The following is a 12,815-nucleotide window of genomic DNA, read 5'->3' on the forward strand; positions in this document are numbered from 1 at the left end:
CACACACACACACACACACACGCCAAGCATTGTTCTAAGTCCTCAGAAATACAAAAATGCTAGCACACATAACCACAATCTCCACAGATAAAATATATGCACAACAGGATATTTTAGCAGTGGAGTGATATTCCTTATTCATTCAAGGTTTTTTGCTTTTCTTACCTGTACTTCCTAATATTCCTTCACTGTATTGCCATTTATTGCTTATGTACTGGGGAAAAGGCAATACTGTAAATGTTGACACATAACGATATCATTAAAGTTAACATAAAGATCCTCCTTGATTAAAAGACCAAGAAATGAAATATTTGTCAAATTATATAAACATATTCTTTTAATGTCTAATATTTGTTTGTTAATAAAACTGCCCCACCTTTTCTATCAAAAAAAAGTTCCCATATACAGTAAATAAGGCCCCAACCCCACCCCCAAGGGAGGAGATCCTCCCTTTACCCACCCCCAAGCTCCCCCTGAAAACCTCCTCCAACACAATGAGCAGGCCCAAGGGGTGCACCAGGGCCCTCTCTCCAGGATAGGAGACAAGAAACAAGGAGGAAGCTGTTAGCAGTCATTTTATTGCATCCAGGACATCAAAGTCCAGACCACCCCTGATTTCAACCCCAGTGAACTCCTCCTTCCATCCCTCTTGGCCTTTGAACAGGTTTTTCCCTCTGCCTGGAATGCACTTCCTCTTCTCCATCTGCAAACTCCTATTCACCCTTCTCAACCCAAGACCCTGAGGGTCCCAGACAGCACTAATTATTCCTTCCTCAGTGTTTCCCCGACAGTTCATTCAATAGTAAAGCCTTTACCATCCTGCATTAATCCACAGGGCCCCATCAATAGCCTGTCTCTGAGTAGAGGCCCAAGAAACGCTGAATGGATAAACACTGAGTCATGAACAAGGGACCCAGGAAAGATGATGGGAACAGGATGAGTGGGACAGAGTCCAGTGCTAGGAGGGTGGAGCTCCCCAGGACAGTGACTGAAGAGCTGTGGGGCACTGGATGGGATCCATTTCTACCGGGCACAATCTTCTACCTTTGGGGGTTCTCCGGAGCACCAAAGCTCCAAGCTGGAGTTCAAGGAACCTTAAAGTCCTGCACACAAGAGAGGGCTGTCCTTTCCCAAGGGGATCTGGGTAGAAGGTGCTGCTGATGCTTCCCCTGTCCCTCAGCTCAGATCTCACTCTAACCTAAATCCCAGCTTCACCCTCTCCCAGATAATCTGGAAGCTCCAATTCAGGGTCTTGGCCTGAGCTGATCCCCCATCCTCATCCCTAAGTGAGAGAGGCAGTGAGGGGAGGCAAAACCAGGGTGACCAACATCTTTCTCTTTCCCTCTCCCAGGGCAGGCTGCTAGGGCAGGCCCAAGAGTAGACCCCAGCAGCTCCAGCCAATCCTCAAATCCAAAGACTGGCCAGTGCTGCCCTTGGCAGCTGAGGCATGCACAGAGAATCACCACGGGCCAGACACAAACAACTTTACCAGGACTTGTTCCCATCCGCAGCCAAGGTTCCCATCTATTACCATCTGTTCCCATCCGGACCCTTGGGCCCCCACTATACCTCCCTCGCTACCAGGTGCCACCCCCTTCACTGAGTCTTCCGATCAAGATCAAGTTTGCGCCGTACCAGCTGGCTCAGGAGGAATGCGGTGAGGATGCTGCTGCCTACAGTGAGCAAGAAGAGGCCGGAGAAGTTGTGGGGCCAGCGGGTGTGCAGAGGCTCATAGATGGACCGCCGGGCCTCATAGTCCAGCGCCACGGCCTCCAGCTGGGCAAGCGTGCACAGTACCAAAAAGACATGGAAGAGCTGGTGGCCCTGCCCGAAGACATGGCAGCTGCCAGGGAACCAGCGCTCAGGCACGAAGGCAGAGAAGAAAGCCGCGGCCAACAGAAAGAAGACCACCTGGCATTTGTGGTAGAGAAGAGCCGGGTCGTCTGTGGCAGGGTCGGGGGACACAAGGATGCGGTGCGCCACGGGGCTGATGTCCAGGGCGTAGGCCAGTGCCGAGGGTACCTCCTGGCAAGTGCGGCCCAGCAGCCCAGGCTTCTGGATGTACTTGTTGTAGCAGGAGCCAGTGCAGGAAAGCCAGGCAAGAAAGGCAGCTGTAGGCAGGAAGATGGTCTGCACTTGGGCGTGCCAAGCAGGTTCAATGGCATAGTAAAAGTGCGCCAGGGCGCTGCCAAACTGGTACACGGCCACACCCACGTAGTCCAGGAAGAAGAAGCTGTAATGCCAGAACTCGGACTTGGCCTGCAGGAGGTGAGCCAAGGCGCTGAGGGAGAGGTAGGTGAAGGAGGCGAGGACGATGATGAAGAGGGGCCGGGCATGCGGGTCTCCCCAGAAGTCCACGGTGCCCACAAAAATGGCAAGCCGCAGCAGCAGCACCAGGGCGGCCAGCAGGTGGGTCCAGACGTTCACCGCCTCGTTGTGCTGCTGGAACAGCGTGCGGAAGTAGAAGCGCCAGGTTCGATGCAGCGGCCGGTAGCCCACGTAGATGTACGGCTTCCAGAAGAGGGGCGGCACCTCGGCTCGATCCACGGTGAACACAGGCTCTGGTGGCACAGAGGGCTGAGGCTCCTGGTGGACCTGCCGCAAGCTGGGCAGGAGGTGGCTGAGTTTCTGGGCCACCATCGTGGCCATGGCTGTGGGCTGGGCAGAGAGCTGGAAGAGAGAGGCCCGAGCAAAGTTAGGGAGCTGGTGTCCTCACCCTCCTGCCCCGTGAGCAGCAACTGAGGGGGTTTGCTGCCCAGTTCTTCCTCCCTCTTCCCTACCCTCTTATCCCTACCCTGAGTGAAAAAGGAGCAGAGTCGTCCTCAGGGAGAGCTCAGCTCTGACTCACAATTCTTCTGCTCCCTGATCTATCCCAAGGGCCAAGAATAGTGCCTGGCATATAGAATGTGCTCAATAAATGTTTGAGGCAGGCGTTGCTTAAAGAAGCTCACTATGTCAACCAACTCGTTTCCAGTCCAGGCTCCATACAGCAGCCCCCGTTGTTTTCCTCCCGTGTTCATGCTGCCATCAGTGTTCACATGGTGGTGACAATGTCCTTGCTAATAACAGATTTGCTACCTCTACCTTTAGCTTCTTCCAAATGGCCTGGGTCTCCCACTTACCCTCCATTACCCTACATGATCTGGTCCCTACGACCTTTTCCAGCTTTATTACTCAACCACAGTACACATCACACCCAGCCATAGCCTCATCAAACCCCTGGACCTGTTGTTTCGCATGTCTGTAGCTCTGGGTAAGCTGTTCTCTCCATCTGAGACATCTACCTCATCTTGCCTGTCTGGCAAACTCCTGCTACTGCTACTGCTAAGTCACCTCAGTCGTGTCCGACTCTGTGCGACCCCATCTCTGGGATTCTCCAGGCAAGAACACGTGAGTGGGTTGCCATTTCCTTCTCCAATGCATAAAAGTGAAAAGTGAAGGTGAAGTCGCTCAGTCATGTCCGACTCTTTGAGACCCCATGGACTGTAGCCTACCAGGCTCCTCCGTCCATGGTATTTTCCAAGCAAGAGTACTGGAGTGGGGTGCCATTGCCTTCTCCATGGCAAACTCCTAGTTATCCCTCAAAACCCATTTCTCCTGTGATATTTTCCTGGGTTTCCCTGGCCCCCCAGTCCTCTACTGCTGACCCTTCTACTTGAATGCCTACTGTCCTTTGACCATTATAACACTTGTCATAGGCATTAAATTGTTAATGCAAGCTCCTCCAGGGTAGGCTTATTTTTCTTATTATTTTGTGAACCCCTGGTGCTTCGCAGATAGCTGGTGCTCATTTTCATTCATTTAATGCTTGTGGAATGAAAAAACAGCATAATAGCATCCTGATAATACTTCATAGCCTTCAAGGCCCAACACAAAAAGCCACTTTTTCCCCCACAAGTCCCTAGTAACACCTGATCCTATAAAAACAGCCCTAGCCACACCTCTGCTGAAAAGTTCCTGCCTCCAGATCTTCCATGTTGCTAACTGCAAATAAATCCAGTCTAACCCCTCACCCTGCATTCAGGACCCCATGACCTGCTCCCACTCTCATTTCCCACCTAACCCAAATGTGAGACCCTGTGCCAACTTCCTTTCCCTCTACTGAAATCCTTTAAAACCAGTACAAGCCACCACCTCCTTAATGCCCCCTCACTTTCCCCTGTGGAAGATCTATAATGGATTATACAAGTTATCATTTAAAACATATTTATTCATTTAGCAAACACTTACTGAGCTCCTTCTCTGCCTCATGTCCTGTGCTGGGTCCCAGAGTGTGGGGTGGGAGGAGAGTAGAAAAGAATTTGATCCTTGCCTTCAGGAACTTCATAATATGGTAGAGGTTATAGAGAGGAAACCAAAGCACAGCAAATGCTTACACAGCATGTGCTATGTGCCAGACAGTGTCTTAAGCAATTTATGCATATTTGATTCATTTAATCAACACAACACCCTATGAGATAGGTACTATCATACACCCATTTTTCAGACAAGGAAACTGAAGCACAGAGAAGTTGAGTACCCTGCCTAAGAAGCAGTAGAGGCATGATACAAATTCAGTTTGCAGTCTTTTTTATTATGATTACTATTATTTTTTGACAGCACTGCACAGCATGTAGGATTTTAGTTCCCTAACCAGGGATCAAACCTGCAGCCCCTTCATTGGAAACGTGGAGTCTTAACCACTGGACCACCAGGTAAGTCTCTCAGTTTGTAATTTTAACCACTTCCCAAAACTGTCCTCTGCAAGACAAGGTGGCAAGTACTATTAATAATTTAATAATTATATACTGTTTTTGCCTGATACTAGTTGCTTAATTCAGGCTTATCATTACTCACTGTGCCATTCATTAAATCAAATAGGTATTGATAAACTATCCAGACAACTAGCTAGACAGACAACTCCCCTCCCTCAAATTCTCCCCGAGAAGCTTAATGGACACAGCAACCAAACTTACTCTGTTCATCATTCATCAGATATTTACTGCAACTTCCTTTGCACCAGTCATTCTAAAATGCAAGAAATCTGGGCAAGATAAAGCACTCAAGTTCTCTGCCATCAGCAGCACCATGATCACCCCCAAAGCCCCAATAATTTGCACATAGTCCAAGCAAACACAGGGTGCTTGTGGTGCAAAGGCAACATCAAGCCACCCCCAGCCCACACTCCACCTCACCCCCCCGCCTGATTTGCATCCCTTAGCTCCTCCTGCATTACATTATGGAGTCAGCTCTGGCCTCTGACCTTTCCCAGCCTGGTAGGGAAGTAGGAGTTAAATAAGTCATTACACCAGTGCGTGGGAGGTGCTACAACAGGGGAGTACAAGAGTCTCTACTTTCTATTCCAAGATGGCCTGGCAGGTTTAGGAATCAGACCTTGCTGATGAACCAATTCATCAGCAAGACCTTGCTAGTGACAGTAGTGGGGCCACATCTGTGCAGAGCACAAGAACCCCCCAAGTCACTTGCTGGTTGAACCACTCGCCAGAACTGGATTTCTTCTCCTCCCCGAGAGACAGGTCTTTAGCCTCAACAGTCTGGCCTCCACCCTTGTCTCTACAGCTTTGTCTTCCCAACTCAGAACCTCAGGGAACCAGATAAGGCCTCTGAAAGCATCTCATGCAGTTCCTTTGTTTTACCTTGAGAAAACAGGAGCCCAGAGACAGGAAGACTTTCCCGAGAGTTGCCCAATTCAGCTAGCTTTCCATTCCACCATGAGGACAAAGGCCTGGGAATGATGACATGCAATAGTGCCTTAGTTCCTGGCTCCCTAGAATCTGTTACATCCAGTTCAATGCTCCATACCCCACTCTTAGAACTTCCTAAGTCCTAAGAGCATATTAAAAGATCAGAGAAGGCCTGCACCAAAGAAGCCTGCTTCACTTTGTTGAACCTATTGGGTTGGCCAAAAACTTCGTTCAGGTTTTTCCATAAGATGTTAATGGGAAAACCCAAACACTTCTTGACCAGCTCAATACATTTACCAAGCTTACATGACCAAGGATTTCTTTTCCCAGTAATGATTATAAAGCTAGCTGAAATGTAGTAAGAGTTTACTATATGCTCACTCATAGCCTGGTGGCTCAGCTGGTAAAGAATCTGCCTGTAATGCGGGAGACCTGGGTTCGATCCCTGGGTTGGAAAGATTCCCTGGAGAAGGGAACAGCTACCCACTCCAGTATTCTGGCCTGGAGAGTTCCATGGGGTCATAAAGAATCAGACATGACTGAGCGACTTACACTTTCACTTTCTCACTCACAGCCTTGTTGCAACTCTCATAACTAGCCTGTGAGGTAGGTAGAGAGAGGTGAAACCAGGATCTGGACCCAGCTCTGTGACTGCAGAGCCCAGATACTCTCAGCCACTCCTGCTGCCCTGCTTCCTGTCACAGCCGACCGCATCCCACAGAACCACTTTGGAAAATGCTGTTCTAAAGCAGGTGACCAGGTTCTTTCCTGCAAATTGCTTCCTTAGGCTTCTAGCAACTGACTTGCATCTAAGAACCTCAGTCTCACCCAGTTACCAGCTCCCTACTGTCTGTACCAGTGAAGCCTGGCTCACAGCCGCCTCCTCAGGTGGGTGATAGCTCACTCCCTGTCCTCCCCCTCCCCCATACACAGTGGACTTTGAGCACAGAACCCAGACACCAGATACTGGGATGACAGAGGTCTAGTCGCCCAGTTTCCTTTAGACATCAGCCAGCAGTCCAGTTCCATGTGAATAGCTCTATTTTCAGAATTGGTTCCCATCTCCTGACTCCATGAAAGGGGCCCTGGATCCAGGGGAAAGAAGCAGGGGCAGGAGTCTAGCATGACCAGAAGGATGAGGATGGTCATCCAGAGGGCAGGTTCAGGGCATCCTCTGAGTAGTTTGCCCACCCCAGTCTTGTTCCAGGCATCCCACCCCAGTCCAGTACACCCTCATGGCCTTCCCCCATGCTCAGTCACTTCAGTCATGTCCAGCTCTTTACAACCCCATGGATTATAGCCTGCCAGGGTCCTCTGTCCATGGGATTCTCCAGGCAAGAATACTGGAGTGGGTTGCCATGCCCTTCTCCAGGGGACCTTCCCGACCCAGGGATCAAACATTGGAAAGCAGGTTCTTTACCACTAACACCACCTGGGAAGCCCCATGGCCCCGCTCCAAGTCTCCCTAATTGCACCAGTTACCTAAGGGTTTCTCTTGAACACTGGGGCTGAAGACTTCTGCTATAGAACAGAAAAAATTCACCAGATGCCAGGCACTGGATGGCACTTCCACAGGTGAGGGTCACTAGGGGTGGGGCTTCCAGGGACTGTAGGTGTCTTGTGTGATGTCACCAGAGGGTGGGGCTAAAGACCACCTCCAGCTCCCCTCTCCCCTCTATTACCACTACCACCTTGGTCATATCCAGGCTAAACTCTGCCCCTACTAGCCAGGCCTCAGCTATAGAAGGAAGCTCATGGTTAACCTCTGCATGAAATATTTGGGGAGACTGAGAGCTAGCTGAAATGCTGTGACTTACCCAAGATCACACGGCAAGGCAGGCAAAGCTGGGCTGAGACCAGGTGTCCAGGGCCTGGTTGATGGATATCAGGCAAACTTGACTGGCTTCTGTCCCCTACTCAGTGGGAATCAGAATGGAAGGAAGTTAGGAATCAAGGAGAAAACAGACACTATAAAGGCTCACGAAGCAGATGGACTTCAGATTCAGACAAACCAAGTTGACTTCTGATTCCATAACACACTAGCTGCGCGACCTAAGACAAGTGACTTACCTTCTCTAATCCTCAGCTCCCTCATGGGAATTTTAACATTATCTACCTCATAGACTGCTACAAAGATTAAATCTATGAGAACAGTTTTAGCACAGTTTAGGGATTCAGTAAATGATTCCTATTATTAGTATCAATTATTAATAGTAGTAGTGTTTGAAGTATTCCTAGCCTGAGTATTAGTATTTAAAATATTCCTAACTTGAAAAGTTTGCTTTGGGTTCTCTAAAAAAAAACTCAGTCCTCTTTCAAGCCTCAATATCTGGTTCCACTGGGTTTGGAGGCCTTACAAAGTTATCTGTATCTCTTTAAACATTTACCTTCCTCTGAGGGTATCAATGGCACCCCACTCTAGTTCTCTTGCCTGGAAAATTCCCTGGATGGAGGAGCCTGGTGGGCTGCAGTCCATGGGGTCTCAAAGAGTCGGACATGACTGAGCGACTTCACTTTCACTTTTCACTTTCATGCATTGGAGAAGGAAATGGCAACCCACTCCAGTGTTCTTGCCTGGAGAATCCCAGGGATGGGGGAGCCTGGTGGGTTGCCATCTATGGGGTCGCACAGAGTCGGACACGACTGAAGCGACTTAGCAGCAGCAGCAGCAGAGGGTGTATTTAGGGACCAGGGCAATATGGCTGGAGTTTGGACTTCTGGGGACACTGACCTTATTTAATAATTAAAGTGTTCTTAGCAAAGGCCATTCAGAGTAACCTCTCTGGATTCACAGAGCCCTGAAGATTTGTACTTGCCCATTGACCCAAGAGAAATGAAATCCCCAGAGAAAAGGGGCTTCAGCCCCAGCTGCCCCGGAGCCCCATCCCTGAGCAGGAGGGTAATGGTGGGAGACTGTGCTCGCAGGGAATATGTGGCCTGTCTTGCAGGTTTGGGAGCCTTTCTGGTTTGGCTGAACTTCAGAACTGGGATCTCCAGGGCCCAACTGGGATGTCTTTTTGTCTTTTTTTTTTTTAATTTATTTTACTTAATTTTGACTCTGCTGGATCTTCCTTGCTGCTTGCAGACTTTAGCTGCTGTGAGTAGTGTCTACTCTCCCTCACGGTGTGCAGGCTTCTCATTGCAGTGGCTTCTCCTGCTGTGGAACACAGGCTCTAGGGCACCCGGGCTCAGTAGTATGTGGGCTTAATTACCCTGCAGCATGTGGTAATTTCCCTGACCAGGGATTGAACCTGTGTCCCCTGCGTTGGCAGGTGGATTCTTAACCACTGGACCACCAGTGGGAAGTCTTCTGTCAGCCTGAGCATCTTCTTCTTCTTCTCCCCTCCCACCTCCTCAGCTCTCCCAATTCACATTTCCCTTTTCTAAACTTAAGGTCAACCTCCTCACCTGCTTTCTCAACCAAAGCTTGCCACCTCCAAGTTCCCCTGGTCTCCCCCTGATACACACTGTCAGAGAGAGGCTCCTTAATATTTCTGGGGGCAAAACAGCAGACCAATTTGTGGGGATTAGGTGGTGAATGGGCTTCGGAGTGGGAGAGCCCTGGGTTGTACCCATCTCAGAGATTTTACTCAGTGAGTGCTGTATGTGGGGCATAGGATTGCTGGGCTGGGGGCACGTGGTGAATGAGGCAGATGGGCCTCACCCACACAAATGAATACCCCTGAGCCCAGGAAAATAAAGCCCAGAGAGAAGCCCCTCGGCTGGTAATCACGGAGAACTGGAGAGAGCTGCTGCTCCCAAGGAGGGCATCTGCTACTCACCGCCGGCAATTACGTCAAGACAAGCCAAGTCCCTGTTTTTATGTGAAGATGGGAATTCAGGTGTGGAACTTACTAGTTGTATGACTTTGCTTTACCTCCCTGTACTTGTCCATTTAAAATCTGAGAATAATAATAGCTACCTCAAGAAAAACAAAGTCACAGATGCTAGATGTTGGCTCTGGCAGGGCTTTGGCTCCACCGGCTTTGTTGATTCTAGTCCTGACTCAGCCACTCAATCCCGGTGTGACCCTGGACAAGTCTCTTCTGTTCTTGGCCCAGTTTCTCCTTTGTCACAGGACAGCATGCATTCTCCGGTGACTTCAAAGGGCCCTTTAGGCCCTGAGACATTCCAACAGTATTTGTTTTAGGCTTACTCAGTGTCAGAAGCTGGAACTTCAGCTGTGAACAATGCAGTTAAAACACCACCCTCAGGGAACTAACAGCCCAGTTAATTAACAGCTAAAGGGTAACACCTAAGGGTATTCATACCCTGCCCTCTAGGAGCTTAACAGCCTTACTAAATAGCACCTATTATAAGTAGTATCTGATTATAATTCTACTTCTTTTGCCTCCTTCCTGTCAAGCAAAATATTCGTGTTGCTTCTCTGGGCCCTGACAGTTCAGCACACTCTCTTAAAGACAACTTTATCTTGCCATGGAAGGCTAAGTTTAACCTCATTAGATAAAAACAATTAAGGCCAGGCCAGTGTTAACAATGGGGCTGTCAGAAGTAAACCCTCTTGAGAGGTCCTGACAAGGATAACACAATATGGCAGAGCCTGAAATATTATTACTAACACTAGGCACTGGCAGTCATCATTTACAATGGCTTTACACACATTTCGCCTCTCTCTCCCAGCAGCTCTTTGAACCTGTGGCTACGCTGGTGTCACAGCCCCGGAGGGAAGCAGGATGACAGAGCACGCCTATCTTACTCCAAAACCAGTGCTCTTGCCCTTCATCCACTGCGGTCAACCCCCAGGCACCCAGTGGGTGGCCACAGATTATACTAGCAAAGTTTTCATCCCTGGCTGGCTTCTTGCTATCTCAGCAACTAGGTCACCTCCCTCAATGCAAACCAATTCGCCAGTTCCTCCCACGGAGTTTAAAGAAAAAGCTCCTCCATGTCTTCCAAAACTGAACAGAAACTTCTTTTGTGTTTTGTAACTGCACTTTGGGCCTCCATTTGTACTGAACAGTGTGATCAGAATGAAATAAATCACTCTTAAAGGGATTCCTCTGTGGATCTCAGACTCACAACTGCTCTGAGGACAGGGAAACACCTGCTGGAGGAAAGCCGGCCCAGAGAGGCTGGGTGAGCTAGCTACAATTGCCCAGGACACGGGGACAGAAAAGGGACCTTGGTTTATCACTGACCAGTTTCCCTACTGACTTCTTGGCAGGGGAACTAAGCTGGGGAAAAGCAGCCTCTCATTAAGGGGCCCCGCGGTGGTACAAGCCCCAGGATGGGAGGCTGGGTCCCTCTCCAGTGTTAGGGACATCCACCTAGGAGCAGCCAGGCCCTGAAAATATACCACACTCAACTCCCCAGTCTTGGCCTGAGCTGACCTCTCACTCCTGCCAGGCTTAGTTGGGTGGTGGTGAGCGGATGCTCCTCAAAGCCTATAGTCTGGAGACAAGTGCGTCCCTCAGCAAGTGGGGGGAATCCCTCATGGTCTCCTGACACCAAAGGAGCCCGGATCCCAACGGACCTAGGTTCCCTTGGAGTGAGAGTCCCTCTGTGGCCCCTGCCCTGCTCTTCCACTGTTTCCGGTTTTCCAAATGGGAGTCCGACACATCACCCAGTTCCAGGTACTCACGCCCCCATAGCCCCCAGAATCTCCCTAGATTCCCCCTTTTGTGGGGGGAGCGTGTTCCGTGCCCATCCTCCTCCGACACCGCGGTCCTCCGGGGGCCAGCTCGCCCCAGCACCCGCCCCCCTCATAGACGTGCTCCCACTTGCGGCTCGGACGGCCCCGGACCTCCAGCCTCCTCCCGCTCCTCCCGGAGAGGCTCCCCTTCCAGCTCCGCTCCTCCTAATCCAGTCCCTCCGCAGTGGCGCCCCCTCCAGCTGATTCACCGTCAGCCTCCCGCTCCAGCGAGAGATGCTCCCTCTCTGCCGGCGCGGTTCTGCCGGTCCTCCCTCCCCCCCCACGTGCCTCTCCCCGCCTGCTCCCCACTCCCAAACCAAGACACCCAGCCCCGAGTCTCGGATGCACCCCGCACCCTGCACCCCGCCCGGCCCCGCCGCCCAACACCCCCAGCTCTCCGGCAGCCGGATACCTGCGGCCGAGCAGAGCGGCGAGAAGCTGCCCTCGGCATCCAAGCATCCGGAGCGCAGATAAAACGGGGCGGCCGGGCGGAGGCCCCGCCCCGAGTCGGGGGAGGACTGTCCGCCGGCGCCAGGTTCGGGGCTCAGGACCCGGCTGCCGCCTGCCCAGGCCTGGGTGATCCCGCCCGCCCACCGAGCCGGCCTGGCCGGGCGCCAGCAGCCGCCCCACCGCCCCCCACCCCCGCGCCCACGTGTTGCACGTGGAGGCGAGAGGGGATCATCCACACCAGCGACGACAGCCTGACGAGGTCCTGCGTCTTTGGGGCCGAGGCTGACTCGGAGGCCGAGAAAGCAGAAGTTGCTGCTCAGCTGGGGAGTCGTTCCCACTTCCGGCGACTTGAGCCGCAAGCTCCGGAGTCTGGACCTGGCTGACCCGAGAGGGAGGCGGCGAGTTGGAGCTGGAGCACCCGAACTTTCCAGTGAGAGCCCGCAGCCCAGCCCTGAAGCCACGTAAACCCACACAGCCCACCTCACTAGGCTGCTTCTGATCAGATATGCCTGGCCTTCCCCCATCTTCGCCTCTCTGCCAGGGAGGCTCCACCCCACCCCTGCACCCCTGTCTTATTCAAGTCCCCACCTAAAGCCTTGTCTTTGATCAGCTTCCCCTAACGTACCCTGCCCAGCCCAAGACACACTATTTAGGCTTCCATTAAAACACCTGCTTTGGGAATTCCCTGGTGGTCCAGTGGTTAGGTCTCAGTGCTTTCACTGCTGAGGCCGCGAGTTCAATCCCTGGTCGCGGATCCAAGTTCCCACAGGTGTGGGAAAGTTCCGTGTGGCCAAACACACACACCCGCTTTTTACTCCCTGGTGTGACATCTCCCCGCAGGAGAGGGAGTACCTGAAGGGTGGGCTATCCCTGCCCCTAGCAGGCCCTCTGGAGATACTGGACCAACAATGGCAGGGCTTGTCAGCTCCTCAGGTATGCAAAGACCTGGACCAAGCAGAGTGGGGAGAAACCCGGACTTGTCTTGGAAAGCATCTGCCTGATGGATGGAACTGAGAGGAGACTGGGGC

General features: G+C 51.6%; 1 protein-coding gene across 7 annotated transcripts; it reads right to left on the bottom strand.

Moving 5' to 3' along the window:
• Nucleotides 1-562: 562 nt before the first annotated feature.
• Nucleotides 563-12,280, bottom strand: PAQR7 (progestin and adipoQ receptor family member 7). 7 transcript variants are annotated; one of them, XM_043909299.1, is made up of 5 exons: nt 11,750-12,017; nt 7,502-7,597; nt 5,637-5,725; nt 4,231-4,259; nt 563-2,670 (listed from the first exon to the last, which is right to left on the bottom strand). In XM_043909299.1, exons 4-5 carry the CDS (start codon nt 4,249-4,251, stop codon nt 1,597-1,599), a joined length of 1,095 nt encoding a protein of 364 aa, XP_043765234.1. In that variant the 5' UTR covers nt 4,252-4,259; nt 5,637-5,725; nt 7,502-7,597; nt 11,750-12,017; the 3' UTR covers nt 563-1,596. The 7 variants fall into 7 exon arrangements, with proteins under 7 accessions (XP_043765234.1, XP_043765233.1, XP_043765236.1 ...); XM_043909298.1 differs by having other exon boundaries at nt 4,231-4,321; XM_043909301.1 differs by lacking the exon at nt 4,231-4,259.
• Nucleotides 12,281-12,815: the final 535 nt, after the last annotated feature.

This window comes from Cervus elaphus, chromosome 8 (assembly GCF_910594005.1).
Source record: "Cervus elaphus chromosome 8, mCerEla1.1, whole genome shotgun sequence".
In the NCBI taxonomy this organism is placed as follows: Eukaryota; Metazoa; Chordata; class Mammalia; order Artiodactyla; family Cervidae; genus Cervus; species Cervus elaphus.